The sequence below is a fragment of the Notothenia rossii genome, assembly GCF_949606895.1.
Source record: "Notothenia rossii genome assembly, chromosome: 4".
NCBI classification, from domain to species: domain Eukaryota; kingdom Metazoa; phylum Chordata; class Actinopteri; order Perciformes; family Nototheniidae; genus Notothenia; species Notothenia rossii.
Genome location: NC_136902.1, coordinates 24,699,768 through 24,726,462, shown reverse-complemented (window position 1 = coordinate 24,726,462; position 26,695 = coordinate 24,699,768). Strand labels below are relative to the sequence as shown.

The 26,695-nt window shown below is 39.2% G+C and overlaps 3 protein-coding genes and 1 long non-coding RNA gene across 6 annotated transcripts; 2 read left to right on the top strand and 2 right to left on the bottom strand.

Annotated features, from left to right (window-relative positions):
- Window positions 1-3,264: 3,264 nt before the first annotated feature.
- On the bottom strand, window positions 3,265-8,605 carry LOC307037389 (chymotrypsin-like elastase family member 2A). Its single transcript, XM_079678224.1, has 8 exons — window positions 8,538-8,605; window positions 8,227-8,315; window positions 8,040-8,137; window positions 5,111-5,233; window positions 4,863-4,999; window positions 4,098-4,243; window positions 3,783-3,935; window positions 3,265-3,346 (listed from the first exon to the last, which is right to left on the bottom strand). The coding sequence occupies exons 1-8, from the start codon at window positions 8,572-8,574 to the stop codon at window positions 3,329-3,331; spliced, it is 801 nt and encodes a 266-aa protein (XP_079534350.1). The 5' UTR covers window positions 8,575-8,605; the 3' UTR covers window positions 3,265-3,328.
- Window positions 8,606-10,755: 2,150 nt separating this feature from the next.
- On the top strand, window positions 10,756-14,046 carry LOC307038173 (chymotrypsin-C-like). The gene is given in 9 exon segments (XM_079679488.1): window positions 10,756-10,851; window positions 10,978-11,066; window positions 11,495-11,497; window positions 11,499-11,593; window positions 11,938-12,060; window positions 12,164-12,300; window positions 12,766-12,911; window positions 13,521-13,673; window positions 13,965-14,046. Coding segments are annotated over 9 exon segments (804 nt in total). The 5' UTR covers window positions 10,756-10,811; the 3' UTR covers window positions 13,983-14,046.
- Window positions 13,555-26,157, bottom strand: LOC307038174. 3 transcript variants are annotated; one of them, XR_013807913.1, is made up of 5 exons: window positions 25,377-25,493; window positions 15,307-15,361; window positions 15,041-15,181; window positions 14,699-14,790; window positions 13,555-13,692 (listed from the first exon to the last, which is right to left on the bottom strand). It is a non-coding gene; the product is annotated as an uncharacterized lncRNA (long non-coding RNA). The 3 variants fall into 3 exon arrangements; XR_013807911.1 differs by lacking the exons at window positions 15,307-15,361; window positions 25,377-25,493 and adding an exon at window positions 26,041-26,157; XR_013807912.1 differs by lacking the exon at window positions 15,307-15,361 and having other exon boundaries at window positions 25,377-25,502.
- Window positions 14,308-26,490, top strand: LOC307038172 (chymotrypsin-like elastase family member 2A). Its single transcript, XM_079679487.1, has 8 exons — window positions 14,308-14,381; window positions 14,709-14,797; window positions 15,067-15,164; window positions 23,846-23,968; window positions 24,136-24,272; window positions 25,404-25,549; window positions 26,096-26,248; window positions 26,375-26,490. The coding sequence occupies exons 1-8, from the start codon at window positions 14,342-14,344 to the stop codon at window positions 26,390-26,392; spliced, it is 804 nt and encodes a 267-aa protein (XP_079535613.1). The 5' UTR covers window positions 14,308-14,341; the 3' UTR covers window positions 26,393-26,490.
- The last annotated feature ends 205 nt before the right edge of the window (window positions 26,491-26,695 follow it).

The following is a 26,695-nucleotide window of genomic DNA, read 5'->3' as shown; positions in this document are numbered from 1 at the left end:
AAAAGATAAGGTGTGTGCCGGCAAAACTCAGCGGAGTAGCGCGGCTGTGAAAAGATAAGGCTGAGTGAATGTGTGTGTGTGAGGAGCTCCACTGATTGGTTGGACCTGGGTAAAGTTACGTCAATATACTCAGGAAGAAAAAAATGGAAAAATAAAAATCTCCAACGAGGCTTTCTGGGGCAGCAGACAGGTATTTTCTGTGTAAGAGTTTTACTCGCTACAGGGTGTACTTTGAGGGTTTGTGACTTTGCAGACCGTTTACATGCATAAAAACCTTCATAACACACAAGGGGACGGGAAATAACCAGGAAAGCATGACATGGGATCTTTAAGGTTAAACAACGGAAATGAAAACTTAAAGAAAACTGCGATGGAAGTGACCTGAATAAAAACATGAGAAAATTAAGATAGGAGGTTATTTTTCACTTCCATGACTTGTTTCCCTGTGATGCTAATGATAATTACCATGCAAATGAGCCCTGGGAGCTAAATAGAGCCATCGTGGTTCTTTGTTAATAATTACTGTGGAACATCATGGTTATAAATGACATCTTCTGGGTACCAGACAGGATAGTAATTGGGGTTGTGACTAAAGAACCCTTTTTTTGTTCATTTTTTGTGTATCAGTTCCCAGGGGAGAGTGATACATAATGGGAAGAGAAAATGATCCTAATTGCGAATATATTTTTAATCTGATGTAGTACCCCTTAAAGTTTAAACAATGCCTTTCCTGCATTTTAAAAAGCTTAATAGTCAAAGCGTTTAGTGTCTGCTCTTCTTTCTTAAAATAATACAACACGGAAAACTGGACGACAGGATTTGTAACCAACATTTATGAGCAAGATGACTGATGATACAAAAATAGATACATAACATCGGATTATGTATACAGTATGGTGTAATGTTTAAAGGAGAGCACTTTGGACAAAAGACTTTGAAAGTTATGAATGTTTGAAAAAAACATTATTGAAGTATTTTGTAGGATTCAGTACTTCAGAAAGGTGAATTAAAAGCAAAAATGATATCCTCAAAAAGATTCAGACCAACAAATATTGTTTTGATATTGTGAAAATGTAATTAGCCTGAAAGGAACTGGTTCAACACAAATCACGTTATGATGGTCTTGTGTTAAAAGTTACATGTTAAATGCAGCTAAGAAGCTGTGTGTTCTTCTAGAAAACCTCAGAAGGACTAGCTCACTCACAAACAGTTACAAAACCTCACCATTTAAACACACAAGCTGCTCTGCATGAAATACCACAACAAAAATATGCAAAACTGTTTCCACCAGTTGCAACTTTGTCAAATGTTGATCAAGCCATTTAACCGCATAAATAGTGTATACTGAAAACAGGTTTAAATGCCTCACACTCCAAACGCCAAAAATGATACATCATTTTGACATCAGGCACACAAGCTGTACCAGCATATTGCCAGCAGCATTTCCTCATCACAATGCAAGTATTTATGTATATAGTATATGGTATGGACACAGTACAGTACATTGAAATCAGATGTGATAAATTGATGTTTATGTTACTTGCCAAATAAAAGAGTAAGGAGGTCAGTCACCATGTCTGAATCCTGCAGCGGGAACACACTGGAGCTGCAATCCAAGGAAAATTAACCAATGTTATTTAATAACAATTGTTGCAACAAACTCAAAGAACAGAGCCCACCACATGTTAGCTTGTATGGCTACACAATCATGTAGCCTACTTTTTAAAATGTACCCCTAATTGCTTTTCTGTAAAGATAGACACTGTGTTAGAAATGTTGCACTTAAGATTTACAGTTTACAAATACCTGTTTCTGACTTCTGTACAAATGTAGCTTATATAAGCTACATTTGTACAGAAGCATTTAAATGCTAAAATGACACCAATTACATTAGCGTGTTTGAGGGAACAGCTAACACACAGAGGTGACTTGTTTGCTACTTCCGCCTAATCTGGACGCAATTACCATATTTGAAAGTGTACACAAAATAAACCGTTTTTATTGATTTAAATAATGTAATTGACTGCAACAACATATTTGTAAACAAGCTAGATATACAGCGGAAGTTCTTCTTAAAATAATAGTTATTTTGATAGCATTGTAGGTAGTGATGTTACGTATTGCGCCGAGGCTTCGGAGCGTGCCTAATCCCCGACATTTTTTATGAAGTTTGTATCGTTTTGGGCCAGTGACGTCACCGATGACAAACGAAGCCTCGCTGCCCCTCAATACCACGTGACTGCTTCAGAAAGTGCTTTAGATCGGTTGAGGTTGAATCACAACGCTCATATTACCCATGGATGTATAATAAGAACCTTCAGCATATTAATCCCTCTTTGCAATGTTTACAAGCCTCTTTAGGCTTTTCAATCACAATCATTAAACTGGAATAAATACAATATTGTTAACATGAAAATATGATGTAATGTTCGTTGTTTAGAGTAATTATAAGGCTTTAATCATTGGGAACTCGGTATCAGATAGAGCACACTGCTGAGATGTCAAATCTGCCTGTTTTACACACTTTGACCAACAGGGGGGTTCAAATGAAGCCTCATGAGATGAACCCTTTTGAGAACCAATTGGCTGGAAAGCTTCAAAGCTTCATAAGGCTTCATCTCGCCAAGCTTTTTACAAAGTCTAAAACAAGCAGATATCTTAGGTTTTGTGTGTGTTGTTTTTATTCACTTTTGAAATTATGTGCTTTCTTATCCAAATCTCAATTAGTAATAGATATGTTTTTGCAAGTTTATAAAGGATTGACCAATATGTGGGCACTAAATGGTTATATGGAAAATAAATGTTGTATTTGTTATTTTACTTTTATTCATCACTATGTCTGTCATATGAAATGGATTTTTCTGGTATTCCAAAAGATGGTTATTACTGAACAAGTGTACATGTTGGTCCTCACAATAAAATAAATTGAGAATGTCATGAGGCCCAGCTTTCACTTGTATCCACATTTCTGTAATGGGTAATCTATAAACATAATGTTAAAGCTGCAGTCAGGGAATCTCATCATTTGCTGAAGTGAGAGCTTTTTTCACAACAGGCCTTTTTAATGATGATGAGAAGAAGAGATTATTCAAAACATATATAACATTCTAAAACATTTGACTATATTTCAAAATCATACAGTATGTTCAAACCATGTGAAACAGCAAACATGAAAATCACATTTTTGTTGTTCAGTGTAAGCTTCAGCAAAAGGAGGTTTAGATTTATTTATTTAAAAACAAAACAGACATAGAAGACACTGTATTAACCACTACATTCTTTATTTGATAAAGTGCAACAACCAACAATGACTCAAATCAACCACATCTTAGTTCTTGGTCATCACCTGGGGAAAAAAAGAAAACATAACGTGAATATTTTTAAAACACTCCACTAGAGGGCAGTAGAGCATTGTAACTCATCTCCACTTAACTCTTCTGAGCTATTTAGTAACTCAAATACAGAGATGATCATTAGTGTGGTGTTTCATAATTTGCATAATTTATTAATCATTGTTTCAATTTTCAGCAAACATAGGGTTTTCCTCTTTTGAATACAGCAATTTCTCTGATTTGCATCTAATTTCAAAAATCACCATGAATGGTTCAAGGTCTTTCTGTGTTATTTTAGTTGTATGCTGTCCTTAAAACAGTAAAAAGAGACATTTCAAAAAGGGTACACGTTGGACTTCTGTTTGCCCAAGACAACAATGAATACGTGTATTTAGTGTACATTGGGATTCTTTGTACAAATACTTTACTGTCCAATGCATTATCACTCACGTTGTTGATCCAGGGGATGTAGGCACTGACCCTGGTGAAGACGGAGGGCTTCTTGGCGTAGTTGCAGCCCATGCTGGAGCCGAAGCTCACCACACCGTGGACGTCCCAGGAGCCATCAGAGCTCTGACAGTTCAGAGGACCGCCGGAGTCTCCCTGTAGTGGCATAGAGACAAATGTAATATTTTGCAAAACAATTTACATAAGGTGGCATGTGCTTTTAGAAAATGACATGTTGAGCGTATTCTGCGATTTAGCTTTACTACTACTGTAATTATAAATTAGATGAGTTTGTAAAATAATATGAATCAGACTCACGTTGCAGCTAGCCAGCTGTCCGTCTCCTCCTGCACAGACCATGTCGTTGGTGACCAGGCTGCCCCACCAGTCAGGCTTGGAGCAGTTGGAGTGGCTGATCACAGGGAGGAGGGCCTGCTGCAGGATGTCAGCAATGGGACCTCCAGCTTTAAGAGAGAACAGGGTATTGAGATTCTGGGATGACCAAGACCATTTTATACATGATTTATTCTAAAACTAGCTCAAATTGATAGCTTTTTCATTCAAACATGGGCCAAAAAATGAGTTTCTTAAAGATTGTTAAATTTTGTTAGGAATATCAGAGAATATTAACTCCAAATGTATTTTAAAACTGAAAGTAGAAGCTGGAATAAGTTGCTGTGCTCACACAACTTTGAAATATGTAAGAACATTTTTATGTTTAGGAAAATGTATAAAGAAAGTGTTGTTAGACAGTATGAAGTTGATTTTTGATTATATTCTGGTTTTATGTTTCAGAATTTGTAAGCGACTGAAAGAATATTGCTTTTATTTGACTTTTTAATGATTATTTCATTTTTTTTGTAGGGGCAGGAAAAATACGATTTTCTTCTCCCTGCTCCTTTCCACCATGTGCTGAAAAACCAGTATAAGTATACATGTTTTGTAAAGTGTTCATGTTTTGTTTTAAAATAACTGCCATGTGTGGAATAAACAAATAAATAAATAAAAAATGAAATATATACAACTTTAAAGATATGAGACATCATTGTTGACAGTTCCTTTTTATATATATATAGGACTTACTCCAGAGACGACCCCAGCCAGTGACGTAGCAAGGAGAAGCGTTAGGCAGGATGTCACCAGAGTTGGGGAGACAGGCAGCCATAATGGCATTAGAGAAAGTGACAGGGGTTGCCAGCTTGATCAGGGCGATGTCATTACTATGGCAGGAATGTAAATACCACATACAGAAACAGAATGTTAATGAGCATTAATAGCATGGACAGGACACTAGCATAGTCTCTCAGATAGAGGGACATTATTAAGCCCACCGGATTCTGTAGGAGTCCCAGTTCTCGTGGACGACGATCTTGGAGGGGCTGATGGCGATGGAACCATCCTCGTTGTTGTTCTTCAGATTGTGTTTCCCCAGGTAGACTCTGTAGGTGCGACTGCTGCTTGGCCACAAAGAAACACAGAAACAAATAACAGTTACTCTGTTCAGGGTTCTATTCAGCTTAAAATAACAACAACAACAACCTACTCTATTATACTTTTACATTGTTACTGTATAGGACATCTGCTGCAAACATAGTATTCACTTAACTTTGAAAGTGTTTAAATTAGGGCCGGGACTTTAACGCGTTAATTAAGATTAATTAATTACACAAAAATGAACGCGTTAAAAAATATTAACGCGTTCTGCATTTTAATCGCACTTATTTTTGCACCGCGGAACGTTTCTCACTGGATTAGTTTCAGGGGTACCAATTATACTGGAGCACCAACTAACGTTCATTACTTCAGACAACAACAAACCACAGTGAACAATAGTCAAACGTGAACGAAGAACCTGATGAGACCGCTTTGGTTGGCCCCGTGAATGGGACATTTTGTTTTAAAAAACGGACGGATGGAAGCGTCAATAAGAGCACGGTTGTTTGCAAATTATGCAAAAAGGAATTCGCATATCACCGCAGCACATCAAGCCTCAAGTATCACCTCAATGCAAAACATATAGCAGCTAGCGTGGACGTTAGCCCGACTCGGAGTACAAGGACCCACACCCAATTCGCGTTGATCAAACAGTGGCCTATGCAACAGAGAGATTTTATTTTTCATCAGGATATTGGAAGAATAGGAGGGATTGAGGTCAATCACTGGCACTTTTTTTATTTTATTTTAAATGGTACTATTTATTACGTTGTTGGTGCAACTGGCACTTTATGTTGAACTGTTTATTGTTTTGGCCAAGGTTATTGAGAGAGTTGGACTGAAATTGATTCGATTTTTTAAACCAACTGTTGGTAAATCAACAAAGTCTGTTATGGCCTCTGAAGCAACAGAGAGATGCTTTCTAATAGTCAGGGTTTCCAATTTTCTGAATGTACTTGAAAGTATTGTGTTTTACTTAAAAAACAAAGTGTTATAGTTTACAGAAGGTCTACCTACCTATAGGCTACCTGAATCTCTGAAATGTACTATATTCCTAAATATGCTATTGCTACACTTTATGGCAAAAATTGCACTTTTCTGTTGGTCTTTGTTAAGAACCACCTTGAAAAAAATAAACAATGTTTTGTTGCTTAAGCTTATGTATTCAGTCATTATTCAATGGTATACTAAAATCCATGTGAAAAAAATTGCTTCTCACTGTTCTCAGGTCAAATATTTATATGCGATTAAAAATGCGATTAATTGCGATTAATGAATTACAAAGCCTCTAATTAATTAGATTAATTTTTTTAATCGAGTCCCGGCCCTAGTTTAAATTAATAGTGCGATTGTAAACAAAAAGTGTGATTACCTATTCTGATTTCTATAAAATATCTTTCTCTTAAATTATGTCATAGAATAAAATAATGCTTCATGTCTGGTGAAACAGTAAATTAAACAATATAACAAGTTTTACATTCTCTGGTTGCCTCTTCCTCTTAGGCCCCACTGACCCGGAGCCAAAATCGCGTCATTTGCAGGAAACAACGTCTAAGGAACTTTAATATTTAATAAACTATGAATCTTTTATATCCATATAACGGGAAAAAATTCATTTAACATGTTTTTCATTTTTCCCCCCCAAAAAAACACACGATGCTAACAGTGAGCCTCTGAATTAGCCCCGAGCGAAAAATGCTAACCTATTAAAATCACTCCTAGCTCCCTTATTACTTATCCTAGCTGCACATCCAACACATCGTTTATGATCATAAAGACACAGAATCTAACGGTGCCCACCTCAACACTGAAAACTTGCGACGTTATCAACAAAAACGTACATCAAAACAAGTGGCCCTAGGTAGCCCACAATGCTAAAATGGCTTACCTTAGTCTTTGGCTGGTCTAAACTAGTCTTCAATGGCATTAAAAAGATAACAACGATGATGTATTTAATCCATAGGTTAATATCCAATGTGGCTGTGTCCCCTTTGAAAGGTTCTGATAATCTATAAGCAATAAAACTGCAATTCCGTTTTAAAAAAGTAGAGCAGGCCATTCCTAGGCTCTGTAGCTTCATTGAATGTGCGAAGACGCCATCTTTTTTTTAACATGAGTGTGTGCGGGACGATTTCCCTTCGATTCTATTGGCTCTAACGGTCAGAAAGAGATGTCACATGTCAACATCGAAGAAGGGGGGCCAGAGATATGGAAAATCCAACCAAATGGCCCCAGAAGAGGTTTTTTTTGCTTTGTCTAAAAAGGTCAAATATCACTTGTTTTGCGTCAATCTTGATACAGGGTACTTATTATATGTTGTACTTTGGATTCTTAAAGCTTTTAGTCTACTAACCCATCATCCAAGGTTAGTTTTCACTACAAGTACAACATATTTTTTGGACGGACACTATAATTTACAGTTTTTTTACCATGTTCAATCTGAATTTTCTTTAAAATAAAAAACATCTATATTGATTCTGACTTTTCTACATCCAACTCACAGGTTTATCATTACTTTGAGAAAAAAGATGATTAATTTAACCCTTTTAGAAGGGAAGATATGGTCATTTGTTCTGGGAATGTCATTTTCGAGCCTGAAACCTGAAAAACAGGCTTGGGGCTTAAGAGGTTTAAAGAAAAATGTATATATACTAACAATCAGTGACCGCAGTTCAAATCTTACATACCAGACTGCAGTAAATTAACTTTTTTTTACTTCCATACTGCCTCACTCATCCTGTTTACTAAGTGGCTTACCTGGCTCTCTCTGTCCCCTTTGCCTTTATACCTTCTTAATTTTAGATTTCTTTAATTGTTTAAACATACCCAATGCAGTGAGCAGCAGTGAGGACCCATTCTCTGGAGATCAGAGTGCCACCGCAAGTGTGGTAGAAGCTGCTGCCACTCTTGTACTGCAGAGACACCTGAGAAGAACACACAGTGACATGTTTAAAGACTTTAGGGAATGAATAGAAGACAAAGATGTTTAATGAGAAGTCTTAAAGGGGCATACCTGCCAGGGCCAGCTGTGCTCACGGACATCATCTCCACCAACCACCCTGGTGATGGTGGGGGTGAAGGTGGGCAGACCACAACCGTAAGCTAATGAACAAAAGTACAGAATATGGTGATTTTATGATATAAACTCTTTATCTTTAACTGTCAAAAATGTTTCAAAGTAGTTTTTGGCATAAGGATAACATGTGATTTTCTCAAACTTGATGCTTCACATCAAACTTTGCTACAACTTCATGTTAAACAAATGTACACAGTTGATGTAGCAACACAGTTACTCGTCCTATCAGAATCAGTTTCAGAGCTTACCACCAGCGACAAACAAAGCCAAGATCACAAACTTCATTGTGACTATCTTCAGTAGAGATTCAGGGAGACTTTCTCCTCCTTATATAGCGCTTGAACATACCCCAAATGTGTTACTTAACATTTGCCTCAGAGCAGCCAGGAAAAGTTGTTGGAAAAAATAAATCAACCTTGGAGATAAGTAACGACAGATATGCCCAAATACACCTTATCTCCCAAAACTGTGTGAACCTCACAGATGTCTCACTGTGACCCAAGCTGGTCAAGACTTCCAACTGAAAACATATATGGTGGTTATAAATGCATTTCAAAAACAGTCAGTCTACCCGCCTTGTTATGTCAAAAGAAAAAATCTTATTTTTTTATATTTGAACATTCACAATGTTCACTTATATATATAAAATGGAGTTGCGAGGCTTATAAAGCAGATCTGATCGCTGAAACAGAAACTCTGCTTCAAACATATTTGACTGTCTGTTTGCATATTTAAGCACTTTTTCCCATTTTGATCACATAATTGTTTTAATATGATTATATGCTGTTTAGCCAGATCAAACACTTAAGCAGCAAATAGAAAAACATTATTGTTTTGCAGAGGAAATTATTAGAATGACTATGTTTAAGTAATGTGTAAGCTAGGTTGGGAATTAATGTTTATTGATTAAAAGTTGTTTTTATATTGTTACAGTGGTTTTGGTTATGAAAAGCTTTATTTTAATTTTATTTGATATGTTAATCAATCATAGTAAGGGCAGATCAATTCAAACCAAATGAGCAGACTTGTACATGCAAGCACTACATTGTATTAATTACTTTGAATTGCTTGATTGTATTTGAGTACTTTATGGCGCATTTCCACTACAGCGCGGAGTTCGCTTTAAGCGTGCCGTTTTTGGTTGCATTTCCACCAGGCGTAGTTCCAGCTAGCGGGTACTATTTCACAGTTTTTCTGGCCCCATAAAATCGAGGTTCTTTCCGGGCCAACAACCAGGCTGAGTCGGGCTGAGTATGCTAAACTAGAGAGAGAATCGATGGCAAGGGGGCTACAACCACAACAAAATGAACATATTTGACCGTGATTTAATTGAAATACACATTTGAAAAATGATGCCGAAGTAACAACATACTGATACCGGTTTGTAAAAACCATGAATTAATGCTTTGACAAGTCTGCAGACAGACGGCAGGCAAAACACCTTTTAAAATGTGTGTTTTCTAAATGGAGATCGGCTAAGCTAACGCAGTATATGCTCCGACCGTCCACACTCACAACAACGGCCTATACAGACATAAATAAACCAGCGACTGTATTCGTCCATTACACAGACAGTCTGTGGTTTGTACTTGTTTAACTTTTGTCTAGTTTCTGAACAGATATGAGGAGATGTGAGCTCTGAGGGCTAACAGCTAACAGCTGATGTTGTTTTTCTGTGGTTCTCATTGAAGATGACGTCACGGCTCCGCCTACACTGCGTTACTATAGTTACTGCCCCAGCTACTAAACTGTAATGGAAACGCAGCATAAAGTGAATCAGTCCTAACAAGGCCTAAAGAGGCCTAGCCATACAGAGCAAGGCCGAGCGAGGCCCTGTAGTGGAAATGCACCATTACAGTCACAGGAAATTGAATCTACTGTAGGAGGCATATTTTATTTGTTAGGGAAATCAGAGTAGGGGGACTATACTTGATATAAAGTAAGGCTCTTTGTGTCAACTGTTGATGGTAAAAACAAAAAACTCTCAATTTCCCTGACTTGTTCAACAAACCTAAAATTAAACATAACTTCAGGACGGTTCGGCCTTGGCCTACTAATTCTGGTAATTTCTTGCTGTTTTGTTGTTGGTGCTGTTCTCTCCTCCAGTATCGAAAGGTAATGTTGAATGGTAAATGGGCTACATTATATTTCCAGTCTTTACGGCCCCTCAAGGTGCTTTTAAGTGTACGAGGCAGCATCACCCATTCTTACACATTAATAGAGAGGCAGAAGCTGCCATACAAAGTGCCACCTGCTCAGAAAAGCTCAAATTCACACACACCGTTGGCCATGCCATCAGGAGCCATTTGGGGTTAAGTATCTTGCCCAAGTAAACATCGACATGTTGACTATTGGTGCTGGGAATCGAACCACCAACCAACCTTGGCAGACGACCACTCTATCTCACAGCCCCAACCGCCCCTTGGAAATTTTCCAGGAATTTGATCCAGTTTTGTAAGTTGCATAACACCATGAACTGCATAAATATGTCACATATTAAAAGGCAAACTGTATATTGAGACATGATGAAGTTTGTGGTGCTTGCTCTCTTTGTTGCTGGTGGTAAGAATCTTTCACACACAGCATTGTTACAGCCATCTGTCTGACCTACAGTTTGCAGTGTTCTTTTTTTTAAACGCAATGCAGATTAACATTTTGGTTTTAAGAGAGTGTATGTGTGTGTTTCAGCCTACGGGTGCGGCCAGCCAACCATCGCCCCTGTGGTGAGCAGGGTGGTTGGGGGAGAGGATGTCAGACCTAACAGCTGGCCCTGGCAGGTAAAACATGCTCAGAAAAGACAACTGTCTGAAATATATTTATTTTAGACTATTGACTTGATAAGAGTTAAGTAAATTAAAGGTTTATAGTAAAGATATACAGTATGTGTTAAGAATTGTCAAATTTTGAAAGAGGCAAGGCAATTTGTGTAGCATCCTTTAAAGACACTGCCAATTCGCAGTGTTGTCCATAAAGAGAAGAAATGCACGAAAGTAATGTTTAAAAGACAACAAAAAGGGAAATGTGTTTTGGAAAAAAGGAATACAAAAACAAAAAGATGAATAAATAATCAAAACAGAATTACAGTCAGGAAATGTTCAGTCAAAAATAAATTAACATTTGGAAGTCAGTGTGCATTTAATGGAGTATTACCTTCAAAGAAAACGTAAAGAAAGCTGATGATATGATGTTCATATGTGTGTTTTAGATTTTCCCTGCAGTACAACAGACAGGGAGAGTGGAGGCACACCTGTGGAGGCACTCTGATCTCAGACCAGTGGGTCCTCACTGCTGCTCACTGCATCAGGTATGAAACAGTGGAGACCAAAACTTTTCATGCGTTCAAGTTATTAAATATGTTTTCAATACAGTTTCACTTTATCTAAGAAATTCTTAAAATCTAGCGACCAAATTTAGAACATAATTTAGTTATATAGGACACGAATTGAGCAGATTGCTAGCTGATGGGTGAATGATTATTTTTTTCACTTAACAGTAGATTAAAATGCTTGTTTCCATATACAATTCCTGTTTGCCTAATGATTGTGTTTTACATTTACTAAAGAAAATCATTAGAATATGTCATTTTTTAAAGATGATCTCAAAGCCTATTCATCCCTGCTTCATATTCTTCTCTCTGTCAACTTGCAGCAGTGGCAGGGAGTACAGAGTGGCCATGGGAAAGCACAACCTGATAGAGACAGAGCAGAGCGCTGTGTTCATGGGCACCTCTAACATTGTTGTGCATGAGAAGTGGAACCCCTTCTTCATCCGGTAAATAAATAACATTTCATTTAGGTTGTGGCTATGAGTTGTGACACTTATTTGAAAACGTATGTACAGTAAGAACGAATCCTAACTTGTGTCTCCTCCCCAGTAACGACATCGCCCTGATCAAGCTGGAGTCCCCTGTCTCCTCCTCTGACAGCATCATGGCTGCCTGCCTGCCTGCTGCTGGCTTCACCCTCCCCCATGACGAGCCCTGCTACGTCACTGGATGGGGTCGCGTCTACAGTTAATGCCCATCTCCTGCCTTTCTTTGAGACAAAATATATTAAAATGTTTATTTAATTGATCACTTGAAATATCACTGGATGAGGAGTAACAGGTTGTAGGAATTAAGGTTAGTATAAAGTGTATGAGGACGATATAGCATTAATTTATCATTATTAGGCAGATTACACTTAGTATAACAATAAATATAATCAAATAAATCCTACTATTTATTATACCAACAGCTTGTTTAGTGTATAAAGGTTAGTGTACATATTAGTATTTAAGCCTACATTTTCCGGCACTACAAAAGTAATGTTGATTGATAATATATATTGATAAGAAAAAGATCTGGTGTTTGTAGTATATGTATTTATTTTTATCCATGGTTAAACGGTGGAGAGAAATTATTTGTTTGCTCAAAGTTTCTCACCAGTGTTTTACCTGAGCTGAAGTTGAGGTATTGAGCATCTCTGCCCCTCACAGCCGGGGGTCCCATCGCTGACATCCTGCAGCAGGCCCTCCTGCCTGTGGTGGACCACTCCACCTGCACCAAGTCTGACTGGTGGGGGGCTCAGGTGAAGGAGACCATGGTGTGTGCCGGTGGAGATGGAGTTGTGTCTGGCTGCAATGTGAGTGTAAAACAACACAATATGACACATTGTATTAAAGCACCATTCCAACATCAGTAAAATGTATACTGATGTTTCTTTAATCTGTAAATGCTGTATTTTTTAAATGATGATTCAAATGTGTTTTGGTGACTGTTGGCCAAACTCAACTATTGAAAAGCTTTTCAAATGTATCAACTTGGATTTGACAGTGTCAGGAAATTGTGTTTGGCTTTTTCTACCAAATCATGGACATTTCATTGTTTAATCTAGAAAATCTACAGATAATTAATAGCTGTAACACATACAGTACATGGGATAACAGTCGGTACCCTTATTTTTTTTTATTTGAGTCCTTTATCTGAGATTCTTCCTATGATACTGTATTCTATTTATCCAAAACTCTTAAAACTGTTTCTCCTCAAATGTTTATTTTGTGTTAACAACATCCAGTATCAGATACAGTGATTAAGTTAAAATGTCTAAGATTATATGAATAGAAATGTCTGTAAATTATCATCAGTAACGTTAGATGTAAACACCAAGAACAGTCACCGAGTGTCTTTCTAGGACAAGACGTCAGTGTTAATTGTGGAGTTTGCATCATATGTTTCCTCTCACATGACTCAGGGGGACTCCGGCGGCCCTCTGAACTGCAGGAGGACTGATGGAGCCTGGGAGGTCCAGGGCATCGTCAGCTTCGGATCCGGGCTCAGCTGCAATTTCCCCAAGAAGCCCACCGTGTTCACCCGAGTCAGCTCCTACATCGACTGGATCAGCTCTGTAAGCTCCGACACTCCCACTAAAGCAAAAAGATTCGTTGAACAATTGTTTCTATTTACTATTATATATTTTTACTATTATTAACTTTTTCTTATTTTTTTTTCAAGATTATCTGTTTTTATTTTACTGTCAGTGAATATCTTCTGGGTTCATATACTGTCGTATGTGCTATAATATATTTTGTATACATATTAGAAAGAATCTGGATCAATTTAATAATCCTACTGTAAGTATTTTTCCTTACAACATCACTCTGCACTAAATCTAATACATCTATAATTTCTTCCACAGAAAATGGTGGCCAATTGAGAGGACAAGCTTTTGGCATCAGAGCCATGTAAAATAAAAATAAAATGTGGAAATATAAATCAAACATAGTGTCTTCTTTTATATTTTGTACAGTTTTTGCCTGGATCTAAATGTACTTTTATTTTGACATACAGTGTATAAAACAGTATACTTAAAAAGTACAACGCATCCAATGTTTCCAAACAAGGCTAGTGCTGGGAAAATCCATTCGGTAACCACATGCTGTGTTATCAGACTCCACCGCTTGTTTGACTTTCTGCATGTGTGTGACAGCCAGGTTATCCAAAAGTTGCTAACATTCAGTATAAATGCACGCCTGTTTTTAGCACAAGTCTTAAGCCCACACACACCCTACAGTCATGAGAAGACTGGTGGTCTTCGCTTTTTTGGTAGCTAGCGGTAAGACAGTTTTAATTCTCTAAGATAAATTACTCATTTTCTGTAGCAGAATCTAAGTGAATAGTCCCTTATCATTATGTATGTTTCAAAAGGGACATAATGTACAATGCAGAGAACAGAGTGTTGTTGACATGTGCCTTTTCTTTTATATCAAATGTGGAATAGAGTTGAAATATTAATGATTTCAAAAATGTGAATTGTTTAAGAATCACCAAACCTTAACTGAAGTAAATTCTCGACTATAATTAATCCAAAATATATAATCACCTACTCGACATGTTTAGCCTGGTGCGAGAATCACAATAAACCTTCCTCACCTTGTCCCAGCCTACGGATGTGGCCTCCCCACCTTCCCCCCTGTGCTGAGCAGGGTGGTGGCAGGAGAGGACGTCAGGCCTCACAGCTGGCCCTGGCAGGTAAAGAACGGAATAAATATTGAAAAACGTTCACTCTGACAACTACAGAACATAGAAAGCACTAAATTATTACCACTACAGATACAAAAGTGACACCATATTTACAAATGTACACTATGAATCTTTTTTTTGTTCTGCTGAATTCCTGATAATAAGTTCTCCTCCAGAGAAGACATAGAGGGTGGAGAGATTAAATGAATGTGTAGCTTGTTGAAGAGTCATTATGCGTGTATTAATGCACACTTGTCCCCTCTCTCTGCTGTGCTCAGATTTCTCTTCAGTCGGACGGCAGTGGGCGCTGGAGGCACGTCTGTGGAGGGACCCTCATCTCTTCTGACTGGGTCCTCACTGCTGCTCACTGCATCAAGTATGTCAAACTGCACCCTGAAGGGAAGGTTGTGAATAATCACAGTTAAAATACAGCATGATATTGATTAAAGGCTTTAAAAACCACGAAAAAAAAGAAAAGGAATATTTTCCTCACAAAATGACCATTTGTAATAACCCACCACATGTTAGTTAGTATCCTAGAAGAAAGAGATGTTTGCTTCTCGCCTGTCTCCCCTGTAAACCAACAATCCAAACATAGAGCAAAGTCTTGATGAATGGAAGAAAATGGGAGCTGTGTTCAACAACAGCAAAACTATTTCAAAACATCTACTTATAAATGTGTATACAGCTTGTGCACACTTATCCAAGTCTTAAAATGTTCTAAACACATGCATTTTTGCAAACATCAACACAGTTAGAAACTTCCGGACTGGTCCCAGACTCACAGGGATGAATGGGCCTGCACAGTGGGAGAAATGCAAAAGTGTTTAAAATAGTAACGTTTTGTTGAAAATGTATGGGTTTAGAAGTATTGAGCATACCCCTGACAAATAAGATTTATATTGCGCCAGAACAAATCTACAGAGAGGGCATATGATTTTCATGGGAGGGCACACAAAACCGTCATGTGCCGCGGCCAGTATCGGTGCCAGAGATTTTCTTTTGGGGGTGCTGTGGGGTAGCTTGACGTTTCATAGAGGCTTCTCAAACATGTAGGGTTTCCCATTAATGTACCGGGCGCTACAGTGGAATTTTTTACTGCACTTTGAGGAACTCCTGAACCCGACAACTCCGCCCTCTATGTTAGAGGCAGAGCTGGAGTATGACGGGGGATCGACACCAATCTCCCGGGGGGAGGTCACTGAGGTCGTCGAACAACTTCACAGTGGCAAAGCCCCGGGGGTGGATGAGATCCGCCCAGAAATGCTGAAGGCTCTGGGTGTTGAGGGACTGTCATGGTTGACACGTCTCATCAACGTTGCGTGGAAGTCGGAAACAGTACCGAAGGAGTGGCAGACCGGGGTGGTGGTTCCTCTTTTTAAAAAGGGGGATCAGAGGGTGTTTGCCAATTACAGAGGCATCACACTACTCAGCCTCCCCGGGAAAGTTTACTCTAAGGTACTCGAAAGGAGGGTCAGGCCGATTGTCGAACCTCAGATTGAGGAGGAATAATGCGGATTCCGTCCTGGTCGTGGAACGACGGATCAGCTTTTTACTCTCGCAAGGATTCTTGAGGGGGCCTGGGAGTACGCTTATCCTGTCTACATGTGTTTTGTAGACTTGGAGAAGGAGTATGACCGGGTTCCCAGGGAGTCACTGTGGGAGGTGCTGCGGGAGTATGGGGTGAGGGGGTCTCTACTCAGGGCCATCCAATCTCTGTACTCCCAAAGCGAGAGCTGTGTCCGGGTCCTCGGCAGTAAGTCGGACCCATTTCAGGTGAGGGTTGGCCTCCGCCAAGGCTGCGCTTTGTCACCAATCCTGTTTGTAATATACATGGATCGGATTTCGAGGCATAGTCGTGGGGGAGGGGGTCTGCAGTTCGGTGGACTAAGGATTGCACCACTTCTTTTTGCAGATGATGTGGTTCTGATGGCTTCATCGGTCTGCGACCTTCAGCACTCACTGGATCGGTTCGCAACCGAGTGTGAAGCGGCTGGGATGAGGATCAGCACCTCCAAATCTGAGGCCATGGTTCTCGGCAGGAAACCGATGGACTGTCCACTCCAAGTAGGGAATGAGTCCTTACCCCAAGTGAAGGAGTTCAAGTATCTCGGGGTCTTGTTCTCGAGTGAGGGAACAATGGAGCGTGAGATGGGTCGGAGAATCGGAGCAGCGGGAGCGGTACTGCAGTCGCTTTACCGCACCGTTGTGACGAAAAGGGAGCTGAGTCAGAAGGCAAAGCTCTCTGTCTACCGCGCCATTTTCGTTCCTACCCTCACCTATGGTCATGAAGGATGGGTCATGACCGAAAGAACGAGATCGCCGGTACAAGCGGCCAAGATGGGTTTTCTCCGCAGGGTGGCTGGTGTCTCCCTTAGGGATAAGGTGAGAAGTTCGGTCATCCGGGACCGGGAGGGACTCGGCGTTGAACCGCTCCTCCTTCGCGTCGAAAGGAGCCAGTTGAGGTGGTTCAGGCACCTAGTTAGGATGCCACCTGGGCGCCTCCCTAGGGAGGTGTTCCAGGCATGCCCAGCTGGGAAGAGACCAAGGGGTAGACCTAGAACCAGGTGGAGGGATTATATCTCTTCGCTGGCCTGGGTGCGCCTTGGGATCCCCCAGTCAGGGCTGGTTGATGTGGCCAGGGAAAAGTTTGGGGCTCTCTGCTGGAACTGCTACCTCCGCGACCCGACCACGGATAAGCGGGAGAAGATGGATGGATGGATGGATGTTTTTACATGCCCAGTTCAAGAGTAGCATTTATGGGGCATTCTACCGAATTGATGCAAACTGCGGTCCCACAACAACAAAATCTATTTTACAAAACAATTAAGTATTCAGAAATAGATATTTATTAAGAATATGTTATGGTCTATTTAAACACAAGGCATTCAATGATATAGTGATAAGCTTAATATATACAAAAACATCATTTATAGCAGTGATTCTTAACCATAGGGCCGCGGCCCACACTTGGGCCGCCAGCGCCCCCCAGAGGGCCACAAAAAACGTTCAGTTTTGCACCTGTGGGCCGCAAGGGCCGCGAGACTGCGTGCAGCTTTCGACCACGTGGTGGCGTTTTTTTTTTTGTCAATGTATCTTTATTACCACTCAGTTGTTAACAAGCGCCAATACACATAGATGAAGCGGCAAAAATGGAGAAGTTTTTAAAAAGAAAAAATGAAGACGAATGTCCTGCCAACCCCCCCACCCAAAAGACAAAGTTTTTACGGAAATACAATCTCGACTTCATTAAATACGGTTTCGTAAATGGAGGAACAGAGGCAGTGCCAAAAGCCCAGTGTGTGGAGTGTGGGCTAATGCTGTCCAACGAAGCCCTCAAGCCCTCAAAACTACAGCGGCATCTAGAGACCAAGCACCCGAATCTCGTGGGAAAGCCGGTGGAATATTTTAAGAGGAAGGAAAGTGGGCTGCAGATGCAGAAAAGGTCTGTCGTGTCACTGACAAGCAACTCTAAATGTGCATTGAAAGCGAGCTACCTCGTAGCCAGACGTGTGGCACAGAGTAAGAAAGCATTCACCATAGCGGAGGAGTTGGTTCTGCCTGCCGCTGTTGATATGTGCCGTGAGATGGTCGGAGAGGCCGCTGCAAAAAAGCTGCTGACCTTCCCACTCTCAAACGACACTGTGAGTCACCGTATCGCGGACATGGCATCAGACATACAGCATCAACTTATAGAAAGAATAAAAAGCAGCCCTTTTTTTTCTTTGCAATTAGACGAGTCCACGGATGTCACGAATGCTGCACTGCTGCTTGTTTTTGTTCGCTATCGCTGGGACAGTAGTTTGCACGAAGACATACTGTTTTGTGGAGAGCTACCAACACGAACTACGGCTCAGGAATGTTTCCGCTGCATGGATAACTACTTCACTGAGAACGGCCTGGACTGGCAGAACTGTGTCGGGGTGTGCAGTGACGGTGCAGCATCAATGACTGGCAGGCATCATGGTGTCATTAGACAGATCCTTGATCGTGCACCAGAAGCTAAATGGACACACTGTTTTCTCCACCGTGAAAGCCTTGCAGCAAAAAAGATGTCACCAGACCTCCACCAGGTGATGGATGTAAGTGTGAAAACCATAAACTTTATTAAAAACAATGCTGTGAACTCCAGATGTTTTGCTAAGCTTTGTGAGGACATAGAAGCAGATCATGTCCAACTGCTATATCACAGTGAAGTGAGATGGCTTTCCAGAGGACTGGTCCTCAATCGTTTGTTTGAACTGAGGAATGAGGTCTTCTCTTTTCTCAGTGAGAAAAAATCTAATCTTGTAGATTACTATGCTGACACAATGTTCACAGCAAAACTTGCCTACCTCTGTGACATTTTTTCACTACTGAACCAACTGAACACCTCACTTCAAGGAAGAAACAGCAACATATTTTGTGTTGCAGACAAAGTTGAAGCTTTCAAGAGGAAACTGGCTTTGTGGACCAAGAGGGCCCAGGAAAATAGGATGGACATGTTTCCACTTTTGTCTGACATTTTGGAAAACTCCCCTCAGGTGAAGATCAGCGACTCAGTCTCCCAGCACCTCTCACAACTGGCAGAGAAATTTGGTGACTACTTTCCTGAGGATCCCAGAGAGGGAAACATGTGGATTTTGGACCCATTTTCAGTGGATCCCACTGCAAATGATGTTGCTTTGCCCTCACACCTGGAATCCCAGCTTCTGGACGTTTCCACTGACAGCACTTTAAAGCTGCAGTGGGGCAAACTGGACCTGGGCTCATTCTGGGTTGCTGTCTCAAAGGAGTACCCATGTCTTGCACTGAGGGCTGTGAAACTCCTTCTCCCATTCACAACTACGTACCTGTGTGAATCAGGATTCTCCATTGTGGCCACAACTAAGACCAAAGCCCGAAACAGACTCAGAGCAACACTGGAGTCTACTCTGAGAGTGAGCCTTTCTCCCATTCCACCCAGACTGGATCTGATTATGTCTCAGAAGCAGGCCCAAGTGTCTCATTAAGAGGTCAAGATAAAAAGGGAGTTGTATTATTGTTGTTATTGTTGTTCATTGTTGTTATTATTTGTGTCATTGTTCATTTGTCACAGATATAAAGATTATTCTGGTTCTGCCATGCAAAAATGGAGACTGCTGAAGCAATTTTCAAATAGCTTTGCAGATTATAAGGCTATAGTTTCATTTGCACTTTATTTCAATTTCATTTAGTTTATTTATTTAATTTAAAAATAGATTTATATTATTTGAATGCATTTATTTTATCACCCCCTTTTATTGATTGATTGATTATTTATATATATATATATATATATTTTTTTTTTTTTTTTATTTATTTAAAGTAAAATCCTAATATTGGTCTTTTTTATTATTATTTAAAAGCCTGACTTGATCCTTGACATTTTTTCTTGTCACAGCTTGATTTGGTCCAGGAATTATCAGCCTGTTCGGTGTCTTGATACAGTATGTGTAGGTTTACATACACATGTTTAATAAAAGTATTTGTGATGATCCCATTTTATCATGTCATTTTATTTGATAAGGTTTTTGCTTGTTAAACAGTTAGTGGATTTGGTTTATTATTGAATACAAATCAAACCGAGAATGAGGTCAATTAAACCTATACAGTGTTAATATTTAATGGGCCCCGGGCCACTTTGTACTATAAAAATTGGGCCTCAAGGTCAAAAAGGTTAAGAACCCCTGATTTATAGGGTACTTTCTATTTGGAAGTAGCTGTCCCCAACCCTGACATCTACTTCATGTTCTGTAAATAACACTTAAAGCATTTTATTTTAGTTTAATGTTTAATATTTATTGTGGGTTTAATTTTTTAATAAAAAAACTCAAAACTTAATGTCCCCAGTTTTCATGTCACTGCCGAAACACAAGGGGTTTTAGTCCAATGGCTGAACCAGTTTTTTAGCCACACCCAGGGCCGTTTCTTCCTATAGGCGGACTATGCAGATGCATAGGGCCCCCGCGGCCACTAGGGGGCCCCCAAGCTGAAAGTAATTTTTTTTTTATTTTTTTATTCATCCAAAAAACAAAAAAGTATAATTCATACACACAAAGATGAACAAAATTAGTAGAAGCGGGAGGGCTGAAGCATAGCTTATGTAAAGTAGCCCTCCCATGCATCATCCTAATACAACATCGGCATTATTGCGTCAAAAACATATAGAAATGAAGGAGTACAAAGAAATAAAGAAAACAGGAGAACAAATTAAATAAAAGTTAGGGCAGGAAAACAATAAATGCATATATATACGAAAACTAGATATAGGGTCATTTTCTGCACAAGTCAATAGCAGTTTCAACTATCTTTTTTTGGAAATGAAAATACTATAAATATATACATATGTACACATGTACTTGGCAAATGAATAATAGTAATAATAATATATGCATAATTGCATATAAACATTGTGAACACTTATTTTCAAGTGACTTTTTTTACATTCATACAGTATGTTCACGCTGTGGTTTGGAACTGCTTTTTTTGTTTTGAAAATGTTGTGCATAATCAGTACTGTTTTAAACTGTACTATGTCAACACATTTTAATAGATTGAGTTTTTTTTAAATATGGGAGTTGTGTGTTCATATTTACCAACACCACAGACTATTCGTAATACTTTTTTTGGGATGTTATTATTTTTTGTAGATTCGTTGAGTACGTGTTTCCCCATATTTCGGAGCAGTAGTAAAGGTAAGGGAGAAATAGACTGTTATAAAGAGTATTTTTTCTTCAAGAATGTTCTTAGTATGATACAAAATACCTATTGTTTTTGACAGTTTAGTCTGTACATAATTTATATGGTGCTTCCAATTGAGTTTTTCGTCAACAAGCAGTCCTAAAAATCTTCTATCTCGGTATTGCAAATCCATATAATGAAGTAATTTCTACTTTCAGACTTTGTATTGAATAACATGTAATTTTTTTTGGCCACATTAAGGGATAATTTATTAACTGCAAACCAGTTACATAGTATTTCTAATTCTGCATTCACGATTTTAACAAGATCGCCAAGATTATGATGGGAGCAGAGAATTAAAAGTTCAGGTTCAGCCTCACTATATTTGGGGAGAATTAAAATGAGCCATCTTTATTTGTAGACAGCCAAGCCCACTTCCTGTGTTTGGTGAAGCATTATATGCTTAAAAATCCAATGTAGGATATAAACACGACTAAACTGCAATGATAGCAAAGCTGTGGCTTGTGGTTTTGGTGTAATAAACTCCAAATCATCGTTGGGCTGTCAACCAATGGGTGACGTCTGAGGAAGATGAAAAATTTAAATTAAACATTGTTGAGAAAATGCTGCATCTCTTGCATTTATTGACAGAGGAGCCTTATTGTTTACCTTTTTAATATACTTTTTGTAAGTTTAAATTGCTTGGTTTTCGTGAAATTAGCCTGTTTTCCTATTTAAGTGTAACAGATTGATGCATCTCCACAGATCATCTTAAAGGCTTCGGAATCCCCCCCCCACATTGTAGTTAAAAAGAACTGTAAAAACTAGGGCCCCCAAACAGCATCTTGCATAGGGCCCCCAAAAAGCTAGAAACGGCCCTGGCCACACCCCTGCACTTTTGACTAGGCAGTGACACTGCAACCCTGTTCCTCATGGCTGAATGGCAAGTAGCTACAGTATATCCCATACTTTTGATATAAATCTTTTCCAAAATCAGAAAATCGGCATGTAACCTTAAGAATTGTCACTACCGAACACATATTATCTTCAATTAAGTAAACTTTTTCTGGGTTTTTTGCAAAGTATTAGGTTTTTATGTGTGTAAAGCAGGTAATTCCCATAAATTGTGTTTTAAAGTCTAAAAATTATTGTGTTACTTTAAAGGTCTCTTATTATACTATTTGTAGGCATATATAATAGGTCTCAGATATATAAAAAACATGTCTATGAAGTGTTTTGCTCAAAATACCAAACAGATCATGCATTCTAGCCTCATCCCCCTCTATTTCAGCCTGTTACTAAAGTGCTGATTCTGGGTCAGTAGCTTCAAACATTCACACTTCATCATAAGGCATGTTATGAGTAAAGATTAAGCAATAAGGTTGAGGGAATATGATACAACCTTGAGAACAAAATACTGTGGTCACTACCGAAACACTGGATGTATTGTAAAAAATAAGTATATTGATTTATCAAATAAAATGATATGATACTGATTGGTTTAATGTATGTTCAATTTCAACAATAATCAACTCTGGAATCAATATGATCAGTATTATGCATTTTACAAAGAAAATTGCATTGAGATTTTTATGAATTGTATAAATTGAACTTTGAAATTTGATTAGAAATTAAATTGCATTGATTTAATTGTGAAAACCCTCAAGAGATATATTTGTTAAAATACTATTTAGATAAGGGAAGGTAAAACAATCTTAACAGGTTCATATAATACTTTTTTACGACAGTGTATGTACTATGTTTCGGTAGTGACCATTTTTGGTACAGGAAGAACATTCCAATACAGTCTGAAAATACGATATAAAAATGTACGGTTCTTTTACTAGATATGTGTAATTTGGATATGGTACAAAATATATATGGACAACGTTTTGGGAAAAAAACATACAACATTTAAAAACTGTTCCAATCTGACTTTGCATCAATTCGGTAGAATGACCCTTATATGTATTATGCCTAACCAAAGATCTGTGTCGGGAAATACTCCTCTGCCCTACAGGGGATTCTGAGTTTTGCTTTGTTTGGTAATGTCAGAGATGTTGGTTTTGGGAATGAACAGAAAAGCAGGGTATTTCAGTAAACAACCACCATGCCTGGACCAAATAAATAAGAGAATGGTATTTAGAGACGTTCAAGAAGTTGTTCCTTCCTTTTTTAAATCAGAATCTTAATACAAAAGTAGGATAACTATAGCCTACTGTAACATTACCGTTTTAAAAACAGCTTGGTCTCCACGCATTATCTCTACAGGACTATCAAACATTTGCAGTACACCATGGGCTTAATCAGTGTTGTCCACACAGGTGGGAAAGTCAATACTACTGTCTGAACCGCGTGTCATCTGCCATCCCACAGTGACCGCTACAACTACAGAGTGGAGCTGGGTAAACACAGCCTGAAGACCAGCGAGGAGGGCTCGATAGCGAGGAGGGCAGCCACAATTATCAGTCACGACGACTACAACACCATGCTCAGCCGGTAACACACACTCAACAGCTCAATAACACCTCAGGAGTCCTGGTGAAGAGCAGCATCAGCAGGAGGCCATGTTTTAGCAGAGTATCAGTTCACTGTTGACTCAGCAAACCATCGATTTGTTGTGATTACTTCTTCACTGTAGGTGTGTTGTTGTTTGCCTTTTGCAGTAACGACATCGCCCTTATCAAGCTGTCTTCCCCCGTCACATTCTCTGACACCGTCATGCCCGCCTGCCTCCCGGCCCGGGGCGTGGTCCTGCCCCACGGCGCCCCCTGTTACGTCAGCGGCTGGGGTCGACTCTCCAGTGAGTCGAAGCACCTCCGCAGAATCAATCTGCGACTGCATTGCAAATGTCCTCACTGGATTTATTGAAAGTCTGCTAGAGGTGTTGAGTCAGGGTTTATGCACATGTCACTCAATGTCGGTCAAATTACTGATGTCTTTGAGTTTCCAGAAAAGCGCTATATAAGTCCCATGTATTATTATTATTATTACTATTATTACTATTATTATTATTATTATTATTATTATTATTATTATTATTATGTCAAAGCCAAAGACATTTCACAGCAATTCATTTGTCAAAAAGATTGAACTTATATCCATCAGCCTGCTAAGAAATCTCAGTCTTAACCATACCCCGTGTAGAGATTCATTTACTACCAAAGTACCATTTCAAAAGATGATCAGCTTTTTTAATTAAATGGTGTGTAAAATATAAACAAATATTTTTACAAGAAGAAAATACCAGAAATGAGCAATAGGTAGAAACAATGCATCCTTAAAATAGGGGAAATTGTCCATTTTCTGTAATACTATCACACAAGTTATATCACTATGAGATAAATCATGTTAAAAATGTATCCGAGTCAACAATTGGCCATGAGGACATTAATAGAGCATCCAATTTAACCAAGATCGTATTTAAATAACAGCATGGTTCTGTTTTGACTTTAACCACAACTCTTGTTTTGAAAAGTGGGAACACTCCCAGTTCAAGCAAGTAGGCTTGATGTGTTCCAACCTCTATGGTTCCAACAAGACAAAATAATAAACAAAACCCATGCATTTTATTGAATTTAGTTTTACATTAAAATACTCTGCTTACTGCATTTTACATAGATTTTGTCATACAATAGAAAAGCATGCTCTTTCTATCATTCAACAAGAAGACATGTGTGATTTAGTTAGAAGTTTCCACTCAGGGGAGAGTTTGTTTGTATGAAAGCTGTAAAGTTACACAACTAGAGCATGATCCAGTTTAGCACGGGATAGCATTAGTTTTGGTATTAAATGAAATCATCTTGCTCTCCCTTTGACACTATCAGTAACAGCAATATTATCTCCCAGCAGCACTCCACCTGTCCCCTGAGCAAACCTCCCTTTAGAGCTAAATCTAATTTCCTACCTGAGTTAAGCCTGTTTGTGCCCACAGCCAGTGGCCCTGCAGCTGACCTCCTGCAGCAGGTTCTGCTCCCTGTGGTCGGACAGGAGACCTGCTCACTGCCCGAGTGGTGGAGCGTCCTGGCAACGGACAAGATGGTCTGTGCCGGGGGGGACGGCATCACCGCTGGCTGTAATGTGAGTTCACTCAGGGAAGTTGAAGATTAAACCGGGTTACTACTCCTTTCTAGAGATGTTATACTGTAGCAAACAGTGATTGCACCATTCTCTCATATGTTCCTCTTTGTGACTCATTGTTACGACCCGGCTTCTTATTCAATGTGGTCCAACTCTTTCAAAAATGCCTAAGACATTTTGGAACTACTGCTCCCAGAGTTGAATAACAAACACTTTTCCTTTACAGTCAAAACAAGTAGGCAGCACCTTCATTTTAAATGGGTGAATCTAACATCACAACACTAGAGGGAATATTTTCCATTTACTCTCATTTTGAAGATTGGTCAACCTTTCTTGGTCGATCAAAGCAATGATTTATTTTATCTTTAACGTTTCCATTTAGTACAGTTTCAAAGACTCAATGAAAGGAAGATTAAAGGAAAATACGTTTTACTTTGAAAGAGTGTAAAATAACAGTTCAGCATGACTAAAGTGAGCACTGGAAGTCGTACCTTCGTAATGTCTGTACATTAGCTGCTGTCCAACAGTGTGTGTGCTGACCTGCAGGGGGACTCTGGTGGGCCCCTGAACTGTCAGAACCCCGATGGCTCCTGGGTCGTCCACGGCGCCGTGAGCTTTGGCTCCGGTCAGGGCTGCAACGTTCTCCAGAAGCCGACAGTCTTCACTAAAGCCAGCTCCTACATCGACTGGATCAACACAGTGAGGAACACTTTCATTTTGTGATTACTTGCCAGCATAAACAATGTCACCTGAAGCGAACAAAAGCCTCGGATTTCAAAAACAGGAAGTGTGTTATAATTGTGTTTTATGTTGTTTACTCTGCAGGCTATGACCAACAACTGAAGGAGCTATTCCAGTGCTTCCGTCAGCAGTAAGAACAACAGTGATTTCTCATTTTCCTACTGGCAAATAAAATAAAATGTGCTTTTCTTCAGTGCAAAGGAATGCAAAGAGCCTGTTTGTTAATGGAATGCTGAAGTACTGTCTATGTCCTGGACACCTAAAACCTTCTCTTTTTTTAACGTTGCCATGCAGGGCCTTGACAACTAGAAAGCATTCAGATGGTTCTTAGCTTACAGCACAGTAGCTGCCTATTAACTAAGCATTGGTGAACAGTAACAAATGTTCAGTGGATTATGGTAACAA

What these genes read in the sequence shown, in the direction of transcription:
- LOC307038172 (XM_079679487.1), top strand. Translation starts at nt 14,342, where the DNA reads ATGAGAAGACTGGTGGTCTTCGCTTTTTTGGTAGCTAGCG. An exon ending in CTCACAGCTGGCCCTGGCAG is followed by an intron (nt 14,798 to 15,066) that starts GTAAAGAACGGA and finishes TGCTGTGCTCAG; the next exon opens with ATTTCTCTTCAGTCGGACGG. An exon ending in CGGCTGGGGTCGACTCTCCA is followed by an intron (nt 24,273 to 25,403) that starts GTGAGTCGAAGC and finishes TTGTGCCCACAG; the next exon opens with CCAGTGGCCCTGCAGCTGAC.
- LOC307037389 (XM_079678224.1), bottom strand. Translation starts at nt 8,574, where the DNA reads ATGAAGTTTGTGATCTTGGCTTTGTTTGTCGCTGGTG. An exon ending in ACTGCTGCTCACTGCATTGG is followed by an intron (nt 5,234 to 8,039) that starts GTATGTTTAAAC and finishes GTGGCCAAGCAG; the next exon opens with CAGTCGCACCTACAGAGTCT. An exon ending in TGGGACTCCTACAGAATCCG is followed by an intron (nt 5,000 to 5,110) that starts GTGGGCTTAATA and finishes TTCCTGCCATAG; the next exon opens with TAATGACATCGCCCTGATCA.